Below are 21,273 nucleotides of genomic sequence, written 5' to 3'. Positions count from 1 at the left end.
ACAAGACTTTTCTTATTAATGACTTTTTAGATAATAATATTGATTGCATGTTTTTAACTGAGACATGGTTTAGTACGGGTGGATCAGCAACTCTTATTGAAGCCTCGCCATCAAACTACAATTTTTCATACTCCTCCAGGAAAGGTAAAAAAGGTGGGGGTACAGCAACCATCCTCTCAGCATCTCTTGGTTTAAAAGACATTACATTTGATGAATACACATCTTTTTAATATCATTCCATTATTTTAGCAGCCCTCCTATACTATGTATGATAGTTTACAGGCTACCCAAACGATGCTCTTCTTTTATTTCAGATTTTTCAGAAGTACTCTCAATTATACACACCAATTATAACAGAATTATTATTTTAGGTCATTTAACTTGCACATAGACAATCAGACTCCTTTGTTTTGGAATTTTAAAATTTGTTTAACTGCATGAATTTTATCCAACATGTTAATCAGCCTACTCATAACAAAGGCCACAAGTTAGATCGGGTAATAACCCATGGCCTGTCTTCTAATATCTCTTCAGTTGTGGATGTAGGCATCTCTGATCATTTCTGTGTCTTTTTTACTGTCAACGGTTTTATACAAAGGGATATTCCAGAACGAACTGTCAGGAAGCGCTTACTACTGAAGTGGCTGCAACTTTTATTGATCTTTAACGTGACACTGCTGCAAACGTTATACCCTCTTCTTGTGATTATATTGTAGATAGTTTTAACAGTAAATTAAGGTCAACCCTTGACACAGTGGCCCCACTAAAACTGAAAAAGATCACTTCTAATCTGGCACCTCCCTGGAGAAATGAGGAAACTAAACCATAAAAGAGAAACTGTCAAACAACAGAAAGAAGATGGAGAAAGAATAAATTAATGGTCAGCTATCAAATTTTCCATGAACAGCTGATTATTTATAATAAGGCAATGAAACATGCAAGACAAGCACACTTTTCAAAATTGATAACCGACAACCGGAATAACCCCAAAATCCTCTTTTCAACCATTGACCGTTTAATTAACCCTGTTTTTAGGAAGTCTAGCAGTATGTTTACCAACTCCAAATGTGAAGAATTTGCAGTCCACTTCAGAGATAAAATAGACACTCTTAGATCAAATCTATGTCAATTTCAGCCTATGAATCTTTACCCCAGAACCCTTGGTTTTACCTGAGGAAACGCTGGAGAGATTTGTCCTGGTTGATGCTGAGATGCTTGGTAAAGTTATTTCCCAATTAAAACCCGCAACCTGCTTTTTAGACCCCATTCCCACATCCTTTTTTAAAACAGTTTATAGCTTTTTTGATGATGATTTACTTAACATTGTAAACTATTCTCTTCAGATGGGTGTCTTCCCTACTGCTATAAAGACCGCCATTGTTAAACCTCTCCTGAAGCGAAACAATTTAGATGCCCCACCCCTTAATAACTGCAGACCAGTATCAAATCTTTCATTTTTAAGTAAAATTTTAGAGAAGCTTGTTTTTAATCAGCTAAATGATTTTATGAACTCCTACAATATTTTTGAAAAATACCAATCTGGTTTTCGGGCCAATCATAGCACTGAGACAGCACTAGTCAAGGTTGTAAACGACCTCAGGTCCAATATGGATATGAAAACACTTTCTATATTAGTACTACTTGACTTAAGCGCTGCCTTTGATACGATAGATCACTCAATTCTTCTAGGTAGACTTCACAGTCTGATTAGCCTCTCTGGTATTGTTTTTAACTGGTTCAATCTCATCTTACCGATAGAGAATTTTTTGTAAGCATGGATGAATGTTCATCTAAAAGCTATAAAATGAATTGTGGTGTTCCTCAAGGTTCAATTTTAGGTCCTACACTTTTTAAACTTTACATGCTGCCAATGACTTGTGGGAACAAATAGTCTTTGGCCGCCTGTTGTGTGGTCATCTAAATGGTCTTGTGAGGTTACAAATTGCTTTGGTTTGCTTGTGCCTACAGTTGGGGATCACATCTGTAGCTGGAACCCTGTCATAGCTGCTTGCAGCTCTACTTATTATTTTTCCTGGTCTAAAACTGATTCTGCAGACAAAACCGTACTACATGGGACAAACACCAAATTTGGAGGGTGCTTTGGGGAGGGTGCAGCCACCTCAGCCACAATTAATGTCTAAAGCTATAACTGGAGCAAACATAGGATCATAACTTGGGAACCGTATGTATGATTGAAAAAGATAATTATAAATTCCCTCTGATTCCCTGACAGTCCAGCTCTTTCATGGACATTATGATGTCATTTCCTGTTGGGATTTTTTCTCATAATTTTAATTTTTTCACTACACGTGTACACTACATTACACTGCAAAAAACATGAGTCAATCCGTTGTCACTTGGCATGTGAGGTTTAGCAATGACTGATCATGAAACTTGTATGCATGTTGACCTCTAAGTTAGAGAATACATTTTGGGACAGAGACTGAAATTTTTTTGCCATTCATCAAAACAGTGTCCTTGCAGCTTAAAAATTCGTAATTGTTGCATGCTGCTTGGACACCGTTAATTACAGCTTGCAGGTATATATATATATATTTCTTCCGTAAAATTGAATGGGCAGCAAAAACCACACATCCAAGAGCTGTGAAACTTGGCAGGTATATGCTTATGCCACCTTGCTACTTAGATAATTGCAATAATGCCTAGTGGCCAAATGGCATCTCATAATTTCTGAACCATCCTGTCCAATCAAAATTCTTTTTTCCTTAGATTCCTTGGCTTTTGCTGAACAAAACATACATTCCCAATTCCATTTGCACTTGCCAAATTTGTCTGTGACTTAAATTTTTTTCCAAAACTTTGCACAAACAATCTTGGGCATACCTCAATAATGGCTATTCAACAGCTTTTTGATATTCCAAATCGTTCACCAGGAAAAGGCTAATGACTGTTTTTGGTGGGGCCTGGGTGGAACATTTATGAACATTAAGCATCATAACTCCATGACTGGAATGTCTAATTACCACAAGACTTGATCTATGTTATCACAAAACTCTGTACTGTACCAGATTTGGCACAATTTGACCAATGGATGGTTCCATAATAAGCAATTGTGTTTTATTAGCTGATAAGTCATGAACTCATGAAGTCATGGTCATGAAGTCATGGTGTAGTACAAAAATAATTACACATTATAAATTTTTGGCTCAAGGCACATCAACCTTTGTAACCCAACTCCTCCTATGATGAACCCTCATGCTGCCATTTTGGATTTTTTCTTAAACCTATTTTTTGTAACTCCTCCCACAAATGTTGTTCAATTCAGCTCTCAAAATCTCAGGAGTATCTTGATAATGTCTACTGAACTGATTTTCCAGACTGTTAATGCACAACAAGCCAATTAATATTTTAGGCAGGGCCTGGATGGGACATTTCCAAATATTAGGCAGCGTAACTCATGACTGCAATGTCCATTTGTCACGAAACCTAAGAACTTTCAAGCAAGACACTAATTTGGTGTACTAAATTTGGGGCACTTTCATAGCTTGAACTATAATAAGCAATTTTGTTTTATTTACTTTTTTTGCGATCAAATTTTTTATTGATTTTGATATAATCATCAGTATCAGCAATACATCATCAAAAAGCTCATATCATAAAAAAGGAAAAGAAAAAGTAAAGAAAAAAAAGGCACAACAATAATAATAAGCAAAACAATAATAATAACAAAACAAAACCCTCCCTGCCATGGTTCCCCTCCTTCCCATCCTCCCCCACCCACCCACCCAAAATCCAGGCCACCCAGCCCGACATGAGGGTACTACAGTAGTGTTTTGAGTTTCTCAGAAATGGAACTCCACAGTTCAGCCATTGATTCCTTGGCCCCATGCATATGGGCTGTCGACAGCTTCAGATATGCTATATCAAGATAAGTTAAGATCCAAGCTCGAGAAGAAAGAGTATGGGGAAGTTTCCAGCGGGTAGCCACCAGTTTTTTTGCTGCTGTCAGCCCAGCTAGAAAGGCTAATTTTTGGGGTAGTGTCAGGTTCAAGCTGGATAAATCATTTAACAAAAATATAAAAGGTGAATAGGGTACTGTATTCTCAAAAAGCATGGAGAGATTGCCACACTGACCTTCTTTGAAATGCTGGAGGACTCCGATGTATTACAACTCATCACCTCTCATCGCGCAACCACCTGTCCACTTGACCCCATCCCATCTAAAGTTCTCCAATCTATCTCCAGCGGGCTCCTTCCCTATCTGTCTTCCATTGTTAATTCCTCTCTCTCCTCTGGTCATGTTCCCTCTGTTTTTAAGATGGCTCGTGTTACCCCACTACTCAAAAAACCCACCTTAGACCCCTCCGATGTAGCAAATTATCGACCCGTATCCCTTCTACCCTTTCTGTCCAAAACCCTTGAACGAGCAGTTCTTAAACAATTAACCTCTTTTCTCCATCAGAACAACCTGCTAGACCCTCACCAATCTGGCTTCTGATCTGGGCACTCAACAGAGACTGCACTCCTAGCTGTGACGGAGGCACTTGCCACTGCAAGAGCCTCACGCCTTTCCTCTGTCCTGATCCTTCTTGACCTGTCTGCAGCTTTTGACACGGTCAACCATAAAATACTCCTCTCCACCTTGGCTGGGATGGGAATTGCCGGGACTGCCCTGTCTTGGTTCGCTTCCTATCTTGCAGATAGGACCTACCAGGTCACCTGGAAGGGGTCTGCCTCTGCTTCTCATCCACTTGTTACGGGAGTGCCGCAGGGATCTGTACTGGGTCCTCTGCTGTTCTTCTTATACACCAGATCTCTTGGTTCAGTCATTAATTCACATGGTTTTTCCTATCATTGTTATGCAGATGACACACAACTCTTCTTTTCTTTCCCCCCCTCGGCCACACAGGTCAATGATAAGATCTCTTCCTGCCTGGCTGACATCTCCACCTGGATGGCCAGCCACCATCTGAAGCTCAACCTCAACAAAACTGAGCTGCTCTTCTTCCCGTACAAGACCTCCTTGCTTCGTGAACTCTCAATCACGGTTGATGGGACCACAGTGACTGCCTCTCACTCTGCCAAGAGCTTGGGGGTGGTCCTGGATGACCAACTGGACCTCAAGGAGCACATCAAGGCAACATCAAGGTCCTGCAGATTCCTCCTATACAACATCAGGAGGATTCGACCATACGACGACGACACTCCACCCAGCTGCTCGTCCAGGCTACGGTGACCTCTCGCCTTGATTACTGCAACTCTCTCCTTGCAAACCTGCCAGCTTGTGCCATACAGCCACTACAGATGATTCAGATTGCCGCTGCCCGGCTCATCTACAACCTCCCCAAATTCTCCCACGTCACTCCTCTGCTGCGATCACTTCACTGGCTACCGGTCGCTGCCAGGATCCGATTCAAAGCCCTGACCCTTGCCTACACTGCCGCCAACAGGACAGCCCCCATCTACTTGCAGGACATGATTCAATTCTATGTGCCTGCTCGACCACTCCGCTCTGCGGCAGCAGGGCGTCTTGTAACCCCTCCCACCCGCCCAAAGGGATCACAGAGCTTCTCCACCCTAGCTCCCCAGTGGTGGAACGAACTCCCCGTCCCTCTCTGAACCTCCCCCTCACTATCCATGTTCCGCTGTGGCCTGAAGACTCATCTCTTCAGACTATACCTAGAATAACCACCACCATGCTGTGTATATATATATATATATTTTTTTTTTAATTAAAAAAAAAACCCTTTCTCCTGTCATTTGTTGCATGTTGCCCCATCCCTGCACTTCTTGGTAAATTGTATTTGTCCTAATACTGTAGCTTATTCTTCTGCCTAGTTTGGCTTTGCAGATGTTAGACCAGGATAGTGTTCATTGTTCTCGGCTAGAAATAGCTGTACAAAATAAGTAATTGTACCTTACTGAACCCATGTTCAGCAGTTGTCTACGATCATGAAAATGCACTTCTTGTACGTCGCTTTGGATAAAAGCGTCTGCCAAATGAATGTAATGTAAATGTAAAGATTAGATGCAATCATTCGCCAGAATCTAGCAACTGTAGGACACTCCCAAAACATGTGTAAATAAGTCCCTGTCGCCTTAATAGGACACAAAGTGCAAGCTGACTCAGTGGTCACTTTCATTATACAAAGCTTTCTGGGAGTGAGGTACACTCTATGAATAAAATTATAGTGTATTTGTTGATGACCAGGGTTTCTGGAGGCTATTAAAATGTTAGAGCAGACTTTGTGCCCATCAAATGTTGGGTCCAGATCTGGGAAGTCAGCTCTCCATAGAGTGTCTAATGCCAGGGGCCTGTGAGCATGCTGAGAGATAAACAGATAAAGTCTAGAAACTAGGCCACTTGTGCCTCTGGTGCAATGTACAATTTTATGAAGTGGATGTGATGGAAGAGGACTTTGCCATGGAACTCCACTGGCCTTGAGAGCCAAACGTAATTGAAAATAAAAGAAAAAAGAGGAGCGTGGTAAATTAAATTTTGAACATAGATCCTGAAAAGAATATAAACCTTCATCTGCATAAATATCTCCGAGTACACTGATGCCTCTCTCCCTCCACTCTGAGAACTGGATAGGTTGGTCTCCAATCAGTAGATTAGGGTTATTAAATAATGGGGTTTTTGAGTTCCACACATGAAAGTAGCCACACAGCTTCTCCACCGATCTCCATACAGAAAACAAATGAGAGATAATAGGGCCAAAGCTATGACGACACAAGTGATGGGCAGGTTTAAATATAAAAGATCTTGGAGGGAGTAAGGAGACACCAGACTCTCCTCCAGGAAACGCCACGACACCTGTGCATCGGTGTGAAACCAGGTCAGCAGGGGTCTGAGTGTAAAAGCCCAGTTGTAATCTTTAAAGTTTGGAAGAGACAGACCCCCAGCCTGTCTTTCCCACTGCATAGTTAAGAGTTTAATGCGTGGTTGCTTGCCTCGCCACAAGAATTTGCTTTTATTTGCTGATTGTAAATTGAAATAAAACTGATTAATAAAACAATCATAACTCCTGTACCGTTTGGCTTAAAGACTTGAATCCAGTATCAGAAGATGTCCCTCCTCGTAAATCTGAAAGCTAATCTGGGGCCGTTAGGCTGAGCTTCACCAAATTTGGCTTGAATCAAAAAAATGTTGAACTTTCAAAACAATATGTTCACCGTATGCTGATAAATGTTGGGGCCATGGCCATTTTTGCTAAAACAGCTATAACTCATGAGTGCTTTTTCCAATTATCACAAAATTAGTAAACTAATTTGTAGAACTGAGGCCACCTAGATGCATATTCCTGGTAAAGTGTGCTTCTTAATATATCCAGTAATCGCAAATTAACAACCAACTAACAAGAGCTCCAGTAAAGAATCACAAATTGTGTCTTATATATTTGTGCTAATCACATAATCACAACCTTAATTTTTTTTGAAAATGGATCATTTTTATTAAATTCCTATTTAAATTCTCTCCTATTAGGACGTGAGCCCATTGTTCGCTTATTTTTCATGACACTTTCATATTATATGCATCAATCATCTGGTGGGAAGTCCAGGTTTACAGATGGTGCTACAGCAGATATCAATGGAGTACTTATCTCTTGCTCAGTGAATTCCATGGGTTTTTTGACCCTTTATTCTTTGATAAAGAGAAACTTGCTGTGTGCCACTACCTCTAAGCCTATAAACTTAAAATAAGACAGAGGTCAATCATGCACCCATATGATGACCTTAAACCCTTAGCGCACAAGCCAAATCTGGTCAATCCTTGCCCATTTAGGGGGCACCCTATTTAAAGCTTTATAACTTCAGATGTGAACACCACAGATACTTGAAAAATGGCTTAAATGAAGCAAGACATTTGTACAATTTACAATACCAACGCAGATTTGTTTATATTCATAATTTTGGAAGAAATAAAGTGTCACAAATGCAATTGTTTTGACAAAAAATCAAAAATAAATTTGCACTTTTTAAGTTTGCAATGAAATACTGAAAGTTTGCATATATACAAGAGGTTAAACTATACCTGTGCTAGATCAAAAACTTCTTGACCACAAGTTCATAAAATCTAAGGGTGGATATGTAGAACTACTATAGATGTATGAAGCAAAAATTAAGCAGTGTACCCAGCGTCTCCAAATCTATCCAAAATGTCTAAATTATGCATTGCTGTAAATCACAACATATTCACGTATTTCACTACAAATCAACTGTTTTGACTCAAGAAAATCACTGTTGCATAATTTTCAAATGGGAATTACAAGCTTTCAGTCAGTATAGTGGTCTAAAATAGCTAGGTGTCCAGAAACATATCCAAAATCTCCAAAAATGAATAAAATGCTTTTTGTCCATTATAAAGCATATAAATGAGCCCCTTATGAAGGTTTAAGATGAAACATTGCTATCAGATTAAAAAAATAATGCAAAAATATTGTCACACAATGCGGTACAGTACCAAATGTGTAATAATTAACTTGTGTGTATTTCTATACTCTGTACTCTCGTATGTTTTGTATGGGGATGGGACGACATGAAAACAATTTATCACCATCCACCACGTTTTGGCAATGTTCCAACTCTCACGTCTTCACTGTTGCATGCTTCACAAAAACTATTACACTATCATCTAATGCTTACATTACAGTGTGAAATATTCACATTATATAACACCACTAACCCATTTAAAGATACTCAATTTCAAAAATAACGTATATAACCGAAATATTTTGAGCAGTAATACTTACATAGCAATGATGAAATCTCTATGTTCAGTAGATGGAGACAGAGACAGTATCAATGATACTGTTCTATTCGCTTCTGTTTTGCTCCAGAAAGCGATGTCAGTGTTAAATGAACGACCATAGCGACAATGGTGGGGCTGCGAAACTCCGTTTTCGGCATAGTTATCGTGTATCGTCTACTAATGAAACTAAAACAGTGCGTTTCTGTTTTTATCTCACACTTTGGTTGCAGTAGCACCGAATGTTTGAGTTTAGTAATCTCGTCACGCCGGCGTGCCGACCACTAGGGGCTGTGCGCTAAGAGGTTAAGCAATGCTCACCATAAGGCAGATAAATGCAGAAATATGCAGTAATGAAAGTTGAGCATATTCAGATATAACTCTTAATTCATTGTTTCTAGTATTTTTTTGTCCCTTAACCCTCTGGGGTCTGAGGGTAAAATGAGGCACATTAGTGATTGTGCCATGCTCTGTAAATTTCATCAACTTTATATGCAGTGATTCCAAAGTGTTTCATATCTCTGTTTTCAGCACAAACTCAGCTACAATAATATGGCAGCAGTAAGTAGGTCATAATCATATGTGGATTGTAAATTGCTCTAAAATCACACAAACTGTAAACAGTAGTTTTGAACATGCACAGGAATGTTGTAATAAAACACACTAAACAATAGTATCTAAGTTTTTGGATCACTGAAATGTGTTCATCAAGGTCTTGGGTATCAAAAGATGACAAAATATTTTATCAAATCCAATGAGAAATATAAAATAAATTGCTAAAAGTTAGTGTTGTGACTACTATTTTTCAACACCAGGTGAGAATGGGAGGGCAAATGGCCTGTCTGTAATGAATATGCATTGGGTAGGAGGACCTGCCAGCTAAGTAGGATATTCACACCTGGCGGCATGCCTCCCCACCACTAAGACAAAGACTCAATGAGCCATTTAGAAGATAGAAACAAAGACATCTTTTGATTTTGGAACATTTATTGAAGAATATTAAACTATATGCATGGAAGATGATCAGCATTCCTGATCAGCATCTCTGTTAATATAAAAAAAGCAAAATTGTTAGGAAATGTGACATCAAATCAAACTTTATTTATATAGCACATTTTTTTCAACAGGTGAAAATTAAATGTGCTTTACAAAAAAGGGACAAACCACTAACTAATGAAAACAAAACTTAGGAAATGTGACATAGTTACATCATATACAAACAAAGAACCAAACAAACACAACCAGACGCAGAGAGGTAGCCTATAATTTTGAGATGCAATGGTTAGAATCGTTCGTAGTGTGGGAATTTACAAGCGCGCATATTAGTGAATATTCCTACAAACACACAGAGAATGTAATACAGCACACATTTACAGATAATGTAAGTTATCAACGAAACAACATTAGCTAAACTAAATAAACATTGATATTCCAACTCAACTACACGCAACTCATCAGTAACAATGCCTCAATCTGAAGTAGGCTAGGTCTGTTTAGCAAAGTGGTTATTTTATTGCTATTTCCTGAAGTATGCTAATATCGATTGTGCGAGGATACTAAGTTTTAGAATCCTAGCCACGCCACTACATGCCAGACATGGGCTATTTATAACCAATATGATTGAAAAAAATATAGTCTACCTGCTACTTCTAACAACCAGATGCAGAGATCCTATAGCCTATAATTTTGAGATGCAATAGTTTGAATAGTTCGTAGAGTGGGAATTTACAAACGCGCATATTGCTGGATATTCCTACAAACACAGAGATACGTTGCAATACAGTACACATATTTACCAATATGATCCTAAGAAATATACTTACTCATGAAGTTGATCCTCAGCTGGATCAGTTCGCTGTTTGAAATGACACCGCTCTTCATCAGTGTCCGGGCGGTCCGGACCTGATGAGTTGTTCGCATCTTCATCATCGCTCTCCAACAAGGCATGAAGCACATCAAGTCCAGTCATCCGTGCCATTTTCCAAAATTAAACTAAATGTTTACCTCAAAAGCTATATGCTTTGACGTTCTATCCCGCTTTCGCAGGCTTGGCATTTCTCACATGGATCTCGCATCGCCCCTCCCCTAGTCCCCTTCTATGGAGAGTAATTATAATGTTGTTAACATGTGAATGCGATTTGGGCAGACTTCCTGTGAAATTCACATAGTAATGAGTAAGGACTAACGAAGCATACATGGTCTAATTCATCAAATTTAAAACTTTTAAAACAATTCATATTATTTGCCAATGGGCGCATTGGAAAGCCACGATTCTAAGGTTTCTGTCAATGTTTTTGTTGCGTCTGTATGATAACAGCTCTTGAAGTTAATCATCCAAATAGAAACATTAATTTAATCTTGTCAAGCTCCGCCGGCGGAGATTTAAACACACATATCACATCACAAAATTCAGTCTTTAAATGAGAACCCGTCTCTAAATTAGAATTTTATACTATTTTGGTTTTCTGGTTTTGTCATCCACCCCTAAAAAAGCTTTGTACAACATTATTTTTGTTATTTTCTGGTGCTTAGACATGCAGCTGTAAAGAGTAAATGCAGTGGAACAGAAAATTGATTCTGTCTCTGTCTTTTTCAGGTGGGAACACAAGGCAGAGCTCTCCCTACTTTCTGCTGCCTCATTGCTCCTCATCTTCTTCTTCGTACAGAAATGCTGTTCTCTGGTTTCCAAGATTGCTCTGGCTCTTGGTCTGCTTGGTGTGTACAGCTATCGGGCAGCTGTGGGCAATGTGCTGTTCCCATGGCAACTGGGCAGCCGAGATATCTCAAAGTAAGTTTTCAGATGAGCTGTCATGCACAGGCATTATATTGGTAGTCCTCCTTTGACAACTTTATCCCCATTTCACATGCTTCATGATACAGTTGAGGCCAAAAGTTTACATGAACCTAGGCTAAAGATATTCAAATGTCACAACTCTGCACGTTACCATACATTTCTTTCAGCAAGTCAATTAGGGCATACTTTGTTCACATGAGAGGTCATTTCAAAACAATCAATTAGACACAGATGTATTTCAGCTTTAATTCATTATATCACAATTCCAGAGTCAAAAGTTTACATACACTAAGTTGACTGTCTCTTTAAACAGTCTGGAAGATTCCAGAAATTGATGTAATGAGATTTTATAAGCTTCTGATTGGCCAATTGTCATAATTAGGAGTTAATTGGGAGTTAATTGGCACCTGTGGCTGTATTTATGGGCCTACCTTTAGGGCCACTGCCATGGGAAAATCCAAGCAATTCATCCAAGACCTCAGAAAAAATATTGACACAAATCCAGTTCCTCCTTAGGAGCAATTTACAAACAACTTGAAGGTACCATAAGCATCTGTACAAACAAGTGTATACAAATATAAAAATCTTGGGACGAAAGGTTCAACTGAACCCCAGACAACAACAAAGGAACTAGTGAAGGAGTTGGAGGCATCAGGTACCAAAGTATCTACATCCACCATTAAGAGAATCCTACATCGCCATGACCAGAAAGGCTGTTGTGCAAGGAAGAAGCCCCTACACCCAGACCAGCATAAAAAAGCCAGAACGAAGTTTGCAGGTGATCACAAGGACAAAGACCTAGCCTTTTGGGGGAGTGTTCTCTGGTCAGATGAAACAAAACTTGAAGTGTTTGGCCATAATGATCAGTGTTATGTATTGAGAAAAATAGGTGAGTCATTTAATCCAAAGAACACCATCCCAACTGTGAAGCATGGGGGTGGCAGTATCATGTTGTGGGGGATAATCTAGAAATACTGAAGCAACACCTCAAGACATCAGCTGGAAAGTTCAAATTTGGTCGCAACTGGGTCTTCCAGCAGGACAAAAATTGTCCAAAATTGTAACAGGTGCGTGTGTATACTTAACCAGTAGGCGTGGTCCTACCACCCCAAGGGATCTTCCTGGCAGAGGAAGATTAGCACTTTTTTTATGCCTCAATGACGGCACAGCCGTGGCCGGAGGCATTATGTTTTTGGCTTGTCCGTCCGTCCGTCCCGATTATCGTGAATGCGATATCTCAGGAACGCCTTGGAATTAATTCAAATTTGGCACAAACTTCCACTTGGAGTGGATGAACTGATTAGATTTTGGTGGTCAAAGGTGAAGGTCACTGTGACCTCACATACACGTTTTTGCCTTGAGGGAATACAAAACACGTTTTTGCCTTGAGGGAATTTCTTCACATTTGGCACACACGTCCACTTGGCCTCAAGGACAACTTTTCAAAACACATTTTTGGCTATAACTCAAGAATTCATACGCTAATTATGACAAAGTTTCACACAAATGTCTGATAGGATAAAATGATGAAGTAATGACATTTTATATACATCACCGCGAAAAACAGAGCACTGACTGCTGGTTGCCGGAGGCATACAACCACGAGGCGGTATTTCTAGTTTTGTTTTTCGGAAAAAAAAACATATCACAAAACCATATTTGACAGTTAACACTGACCACGAGACTCAAGAACTAGAACAGTGGCTTGTGGTCAAATTGCCGTTGCTCGTATTTTTCCTCTCCTTTCCTATTAAAATAAATTTTAGTGACAAGCTGTAAATAGGGACATGCTTGTTACCCGTAACATTTTCGTGTGTATTTGAGTGAAATATATGTTTATAAATGGTTATTCAGCAAACTACATGGTCAAACTGTGAAACCTAATAGTCAGATTGTTTTGATTGTAATAGTAAAATTGTTTTTAATGTAGAATTTTTCAAGATAAATTGCTTGTAGTCTCTCCTGTCAGTGTCTAGTTACTCTCTTATAGAATTGGGGAAATAAACAATTATTGAATTACTGAAATAAACAATTAATATATTAAACAGTTTTTTTTGAGGAATTTTTTAGAGAGACCAGCAAAGATGTGTGCAGACAAGAGACACCAGCAACAAGCAAGCACGGGAACGTGAAACCTGACACCACAATATTTTGAATAAAAATTAGTTGTTACTTTTGTATTCGATGGTTTTTACTGGCAGATGTCAAAGAAAATATGTGTATTCATGCGTTTCTTCACAAAAAAACCCCAAGCAGCAGGTCTTCATACCCGGTCAGGTGTGAATGTGTCACTCTCTCCTCTGGCATGCTATTGAGCAACTGAATGACTGACCCTATTTGCTGAAATTGTTTTACGCATATAATCTCACAAAATTAATTCATTGCAATCTTGTGATTAAGTTGATAAAGACTTTAAAGGGTGAATAAATAACTGTGGGCCTTGTAGTTATGGAAATGATTTAGAACTCTGTGGACATACTGTAACACCTCTGACATATTTTCAGGTTTTCACTCAAATTTAGACTTGAAATTAACCGAATAGACTAGAAGACAACTGCTGAAATGTAACCAATTTGTTTACAGTCCCCGCTTGTTATGACTGAAGAAATAGCTTTTAAAAATACTGTACTTAGTAATTCTTTAAATTTTTTTCCATTTTCTGTTCTGTCATGTTTTGCACATTTTAGCGCTTTTCTCAGTGTGTCGGTAATATGCCTTGATACATTTTTCCCTCAGCCTATATAACAAAACCACTATAATTTAGAAATACAACTGTTGGAATTGATTCAGTTGTGCCTTTTATTACAAGAAAATAGTTTTCCCACAAATGTTTTTGTAATATTTATGAAATTAGGTCGCTGTAGGCACAGAAATCAATGTTGGACGGTAATAGGAAGTAATAAAAGCTGTTATATTGAACATTCATGTAGAAACCCATTTGAACAATTTTTTATGTTCTATTTTCTCCAAAATTTTCCAGAAAGAAAGTTTAATAATCCGAACTAAATTTCATTTAGAGACCTCCATTCACCCTGCACCACGCAGGTTCCTTTTGTTGCGGAAATGAGCAATTGGAGGCATAAATCAAACTGTCTTTCATCAATGACATTGATGAAGAGTGTTAGCTATATCAAGACATCTATTGCTTGAAGAGACACAGACATCAAGTAGTGTAGTGCTCATATCTAATTAAGAAAAACGGATAGCTTGCTAAAATTCTGGGATTCAAAATTCATAACAATATGAATGGAAAATGACAATGTAAACTGTTCTAAATTTTAAGTCATTCTGTCAGACTTAGCCTATATTATTGTTTGTTTGAATAAAAATGTCCAAAAGTTCACATAATTCCTGAAAAGTACATGCAAACATTTTTATTAGTTAACTAGCTGGCAGGCATTCACTATCACAAGGAGCAGTTAATTTGTTTTACGGCCACCTTCATTTCCCTTATGTTTCTCAAACAGTCCCTTATTAATCTCCGCCTCAGTGTCGCTGGATTAACATTATTGACCAGACACCACTCTTGGGGAAAAAGTTTAGCGCTGCTCTCAAAGCCAAATATCTCTGCAGCTGCAGCAGAACTACCATCAGCATGCCACTGCTGTAACCACTGCTTAAATCCTACAACTGACTCTGTTGAAGCAGCCTGGATAGTGTATCGAAATGGTTGACTTGTCTTGGTGCTGCTTTGAACCTTTTGGTTTTAAAAAGGTTACAAACTAGATTGCGGTTTTTAACCGAACGTTCTACCGGCAGTGTAATCACAACAGCAATTCCACATACAAACATAAAACAAAATTGGTATCTGGGCTGAATTTAACAGGTCAATTAACAAAATTTGAGTAGATACAGCTATTAAATTGTTTCGAAAGTGCATTGACAGTTCAATGATGTTACTTTTTCACTTTTGAAGTCAGAAAATATTATGCTGTTTACGAGCATTTGTGGCTATACTGTATGCTGGCCAATATCAATGGTTATAAAAAATTAAATCACATTGAAGGCATTATTACACATTTTATAACAAGAAAAACTCACTGTGAAATGTTCTCGATGTTAATCAGTTATTAACTTATTAACCTAGTTCAAACTACAAGATTTTACATGTAACCTTGATCTTCACCGATATCTTGCTTACAGTGTGGTAGCTATAAAGCATTTTAGTTAGTGTTTTTTTTATTAAGGTGAAATGTCTCCGACATATCACTTTTTAATTTCAATTCCCGACCTGCTGCCAGTGTGCGATGATGCATATCGCTCCAATGAGAGTGATTACAGGGAAGAGGGAAGTATGGGGTGCAGTTTCGGAAGAAACAAAATCCATAGGCTATAGTGTAAAAATGTATCGGTTGCTTGGCATAAATATTTGTTTGATATAGTATGCATTGGTTTGTCATTTATGCATACATCGCACATTGGTGTGTTGTTTACATATGTATTGGTTTGACATTTAAGCTTGTATATTGATTTGTTATTGATTGATTGTCACGAACATCGGTTTGATTTGCATATATATTGGTTTGCTATGAGCATGCGCTGGTTAGTCATTCATGCATATAGGTTTTCTATTTGCATATCTATTGGTTTGATTGTCATGTAGGCTATATTGGTTTGCTTCACATTTATTTGGTTTGCTATTCGCATGTATTGGTTTGCGCATATATTGGTTTATTTATACATGTGAATAGCAAACCAGTATATAAATGTGAAGCAAAACAATATAAATGACAATCAAACCAATAGATATGCAAATATAAAACCAATATGTGTGTGAATGACTAAACAATACATGCGAATAGCAAACCAATGTAAATGTGAAGTAAAGCAATATACATGAAACCAATAGATGTGTAAATACAAAATTAATATATGCGTGAATGACAATCAAACCAATAGATGTGTAAATACCAAAACAATATATGAGCAACAATTACAAATCAATATTTGAGTGAATGACTAACCAATAGGCTATGTGCATCTACCAAACCAATGTCTATGTGAAGTAAACCAATATTGATGACAATCAAACCAATAGATGTGTAAATACAAAACATATATATGTGTGAATGGCTAACCAATGCATGCTTATCGCAAACCAATATATATGTGAAGCAAACCAATGTTTATGACAAACCAATAAATGCGTCAATAACAAACCAATAGCTATACAAGCATAAATGTCAAACCAATATATACGTAAACAACAAAGCAATATAAACACAAATTATTAATCCATACATGCGTAGCCTATATCAAACCAATATGCAAGTGAAGCAAACCAGCATGCATGACAATCAAACCAATAGACGCAATTACAAACCGATGTATGCATAAATGACAAACCAATAATAGCGCCAGTGACAATAATAGCGTCAATGAAAAATCAATAGCCTACATACCATATCAAACCAATATGCCAAGTAACCAATGCATTTTTACACTGTATGGATTATTTTTTCCTGAACAGTGCCCCGTACATTTCTGTGGATAAATTTGTATTTTTTTCCTGTTAAAAAGATTTAATACATATCCAGGGAGATAGCCAACTACTTGCAAGTTAGATGACATGTGTAGCCTTTTACTAGTACGATCGCATTTCAGGCTGGAAGCTGACAGCATCAGCATAGCGACAGAGCGCAATTAAGTCCCGCCCACACCGGAGGGGAAAACAATTCATCGCTCTCCATTGACTTTGTATTGCGTGAAGGTGCCTCCTTGTCACTTTCATCTGCTAGCAAACAACAGAAAAAAGCTGTTGTGTGGTGAGGTGCACTACCAACTGGGTAAAGAACCCAGAACTAAGTTTTTATAAGCTGCCAAACCGAAAAACCTGTCCTAACATTGGAGTCTAGTGGCCTGTCAGCTAACAAGCTAACAAGCTAGCTACAGGCTACAGTACGTTACTGTCATTCGAAAAAAGGAGTTAGCTAGCGACATTGTTTCAACAAGCTTGTAGATGGCTAAGAAGGGGAAGCTAAAATGATATCTACTTAGCTAGCGTAAATACAATTGCAGGTAATAAGTAGCTAACGTTAGCTAAGTTCTAGCTGCCAAGTTTAAACTACGGTTAATTTCTGCATCAGTTTCACCAGAAGCCCCCCGAGCCAAAGGCAAATACCGTTTTTCAGAGACCGTTATAACGTTGTCGCTACATTGAAGTAACAAGCTATGGTTAGACTAACGCAGGTAAACATAGGGTGCTAAAATAATCCTTTGACATGCTTAAATCTAATGTTTTTAGCTAGCTACAGGCATTTTGTTAGCGTTTCAGCCCTTGGTTGCATATTGTGATCATCGTGAGCTCCCGCGGTTTTAGTATTTGATTTTATTTTATATCGTTTTTATTTTATTTTATTTTATATTGTTCTTATAGTTTTCTTGCGTTTTATTGTTTTACTGTTTCATACTTTCATATTGTCTGCTCTCGCTGGATTTATCCATTTCTGGAACTTCAGTGGAAATCTCCATTATAGCCGCCGTGTCTGGATTCAACCTTTTAAAGATAAAGAAAAAAAGCAGAAGCAGGGTCGAGTTACGGAGACGGATAGCGGAGCGGTGAAGCCGACACCTGTGTAAATCGAGGCCGCCACTGGCTTGCTACCTGAGAGAGTCACTTGATATATAATATTAATAAAGTAAATAAAGGACTCTAACCCACTATTTCTCCACTCACCTCTCTGCCGGCTTGTGAGATCGCCCCGGGATCAGAAAATCACCGAATTGGATGGAAGAATATCAGTGCTTCACCAGATAAAGGATGACGAGCTCCTCCTCGACTCGATTGCCCCGGGCCCTGCAACCGCCGCCACTGCTGGTGAACTGGATAGCACTGTGCCTTGGCTTCCACTTAGCTAATTCCACTGCTTCATGTCCTGAGGCTGCTCCTATCCAGTCCCACGACTTGTGGTCCGACCTGGGCGCTAGAATGAAAGTTTTGGCTGGCTCAACTCCCAGCCAAGCGGTGCCCTGGTCCGTGGTCTCTGGGGGAAAGTGTAGTGGTAAGCGCCTCTCTCACCCATCTTCACCAAAACTCATCCCGCTGGCAAACAGATTTAACATCTTGGACTTGCAGGATTTCCCCTCTTTGGCTGGCCAGACCCAGCGTTCCTTTCCTTCCGCTTCTGGGGCTAATCTGTCTGTAGCCGGGATATTTCCACCGTATGTCCATAGTTCATCGCACCGAGCCGCTGGCTCAACCTCCTGGGCGCAAACCTAGGGCTAAGGATAGCCCCCCGGGTCCATCCACCACCGGAGACTCTCAGGCCGACTCGAGCCCTCAGTTGTCTCCACCCCTCAGCGGTCCCAGTCCTCGGGCTGATCCTACGACGGTCATTATCGGGGACTCCATTATTAGGAATGTAAAAACACAATCCTCCACAGCTTTCTGTTGCCCCGGCTGCACTGTCAACGATATGTCTGCTAAAATCTGTGACGTACTGAGAGCAAACCCCTCCGGGAACACACTAGTAGTTCATGCGGGTATGAATACACATCTTTTGAATATCACTCCATTATTTTTAGCAGCCCTCCTATACTGTGTATGATAGTTTACAGGCCACCCAAATGATGCTCTTCTTTTATTTCAGATTTTTCAGAAGTACTCTCAATTATACACACCAATTATGACAGAATTATTATTTTAGGCGATTTTAACTTGCACATATACAATCAATCAGACTCTTCTGCTTTGGAATTTTTAAATTTGTTGAACTGTATGAATTTTATCCAACATGTTAATCAACCTACTGATAACAAAGGCCACATGTTAGATCATTTAATAACCCATGGCCTCTGTCTGCTAATATCTCTTCAGCTGTGGATGTAGGCATCTCCGATCAATTCTGTGTCTTTTTTTACTGTCAATGGTTTTATACAACGGGATATTCCAGAACGAACTGTCAGGAAGCACTATCTTACTACGGAAGTGGCTGCAACTTTTATTGACCTTTTACGTGACACTGCTGCAGACATTTTACCGTCTTCTTGTGATTTTATTATAGATAGTTTTAACAGTAAATTAAGGTCAACCCTTGACACAGTGGCCCCACTAAAACTGAAAAAGATTACTTCTATTCTGGCACCTCCATGGAGAAATGAGGAAACTAAACAATTGAGTCCTTGCGACAAACAACCGTATAAGTCCAAAAAATGATCGTGTGATGCCCACTTTGTATATTGGGGCTGTTATATGGATGTTTTCACACGATTGATACTCTATATTTTAAACTTTAAAATAGTCTCACATGGAAAAACCGTATATGTCCAGAAGCCAAAATGATAGTATAGGCTGTATGCATGTCTGCCACAGACCTTAATAGGCGAAATGTAGGAAAGAAAAGAAAAAAAATGTGAATGAATGGATGGACCGAAAACACAAGACCTTGAGGGATGCGGGGAAACCATATGTAAACAGAAAAGGAGAGGCGAAAGAGGGAAAAAGTCCACCCAAAGAGGTACGTGGAAGAACTGTATATGAAACATTCTAACTAGCTAGTTAACTCGCTAACAACGGTTGTTGCCTGATGAAATTCAGTGATCATGTTAGCTGTTACGTTGTATCAAATTATGATATAGTTAGCTAGCTAGCAACCTTAATAAAGCTGTAATTCTATCTACAATATGTCAATGTTACTAGCTATCAGTATCTTGTGTAGCTAACATTACATTTTTTTCTGTTTGCTGTCAAGGGGAAGGTGTGTGCCAATACGTGTGCGAGGGAATGCTCCAAACTAACGGAGGAAAGGAAACTGCAGCTGTTCACTGAGTTTTATGCTGTTTCATATGAGAGGCGATTTTAATCTAGAAGTCAGTATTGTATTGCATTTACCCTAGATTTCCTGACAAACATGATGGCAACAGGAATGTGTTAAACATAATACAGTCTTAATTCAAATGGTTCGAGCTGCTATTATGCATTGGACACTGTTCTTCCACATTCCAAAAATATAAGTTCTAATAACTTCCATTTTTTTTCATTTAGCAAAATAAAAACAAATCTAACCGTAAGAAAGAAGTGTGTGTTCCATATCTTCAATACAAAACATTAATAATATGATGTACACAGGTCTAAAATAAGAAAGGTTTGATTATCCAGAAATTGAAACAATGGACTTATATGGTTCTTCGTCTGTAGGATTCAATTAAAGAGAAACTGTCGAACAGCAGAAAGAAGATGGAGAAAGAATAAATTAATGGTCAACCAAAAAATTTTCTGTGAACAGCTGACTATTTATAATAAGGCAATTAAACATGCAAGACAAGCACACTTCTCAAAATTGATAACCGACAACTGGAATAACCCCAAAATCCTCTTTTCAACCATTGACTGTTTTAATTAACCCTGTTTTTAGGAAGTCTAGCAGTATGTTTACCAACTCCAAATGTGAAGAATTTGCAGTCCAATTCAGAGATAAAATAGACACTATTAGATCAAATCTATGTCAATGTCAGCCTATGAATCTTAATACCCCAGAACCCTTGTTTTTACCTGAGGAAACGCTGGAGAGATTTGCCCTGGTTGATCCTGAGATACTTGGCAAAGTTATTTCCCAATTAAAACCCACAACCTGCTTTTTAGACCTCATTCCCACATCCTTTTTAAAAACAGTTTATAGCTTTTTTGATGAAGATTTAATTAACATTGTAAATTATTCTCTTCAGATGGGTGTCTTCCCTACTGCTCTAAAGACCGTCATTGTTAAACCTCTCCTGAAGCGAAACAATTTAGATGCCTCACTCCTTAATAACTACAGACCAGTATCAAATC

At 38.7% G+C, this 21,273-nt stretch overlaps 1 protein-coding gene across 6 annotated transcripts in view; it reads left to right on the top strand.

Annotated features, from left to right (window-relative positions):
• The window catches only part of pigg (phosphatidylinositol glycan anchor biosynthesis class G (EMM blood group)), a 213,505-nt gene that overhangs the window by 111,493 nt on the left and 80,739 nt on the right, over positions 1-21,273 (top strand). For 3 of the 6 annotated variants that reach the window (XM_064341952.1, XM_064341951.1, XM_064341953.1), the window contains one exon: positions 11,307-11,498. In XM_064341952.1, the coding sequence (XP_064198022.1) occupies positions 11,307-11,498 (192 nt within the window). Of the gene's footprint in view, positions 1-11,306; positions 11,499-13,574; positions 19,619-21,273 lie in introns of those variants that run through there. The other 3 variants (XM_064341956.1, XM_064341954.1, XM_064341955.1) reach the window with 3 other exon arrangements.

The sequence above is a fragment of the Anguilla rostrata genome, chromosome 7, assembly GCF_018555375.3.
Source record: "Anguilla rostrata isolate EN2019 chromosome 7, ASM1855537v3, whole genome shotgun sequence".
Taxonomy (NCBI): Eukaryota; Metazoa; Chordata; class Actinopteri; order Anguilliformes; family Anguillidae; genus Anguilla; species Anguilla rostrata.
This window is presented reverse-complemented; position numbering and strand designations above follow the sequence as displayed.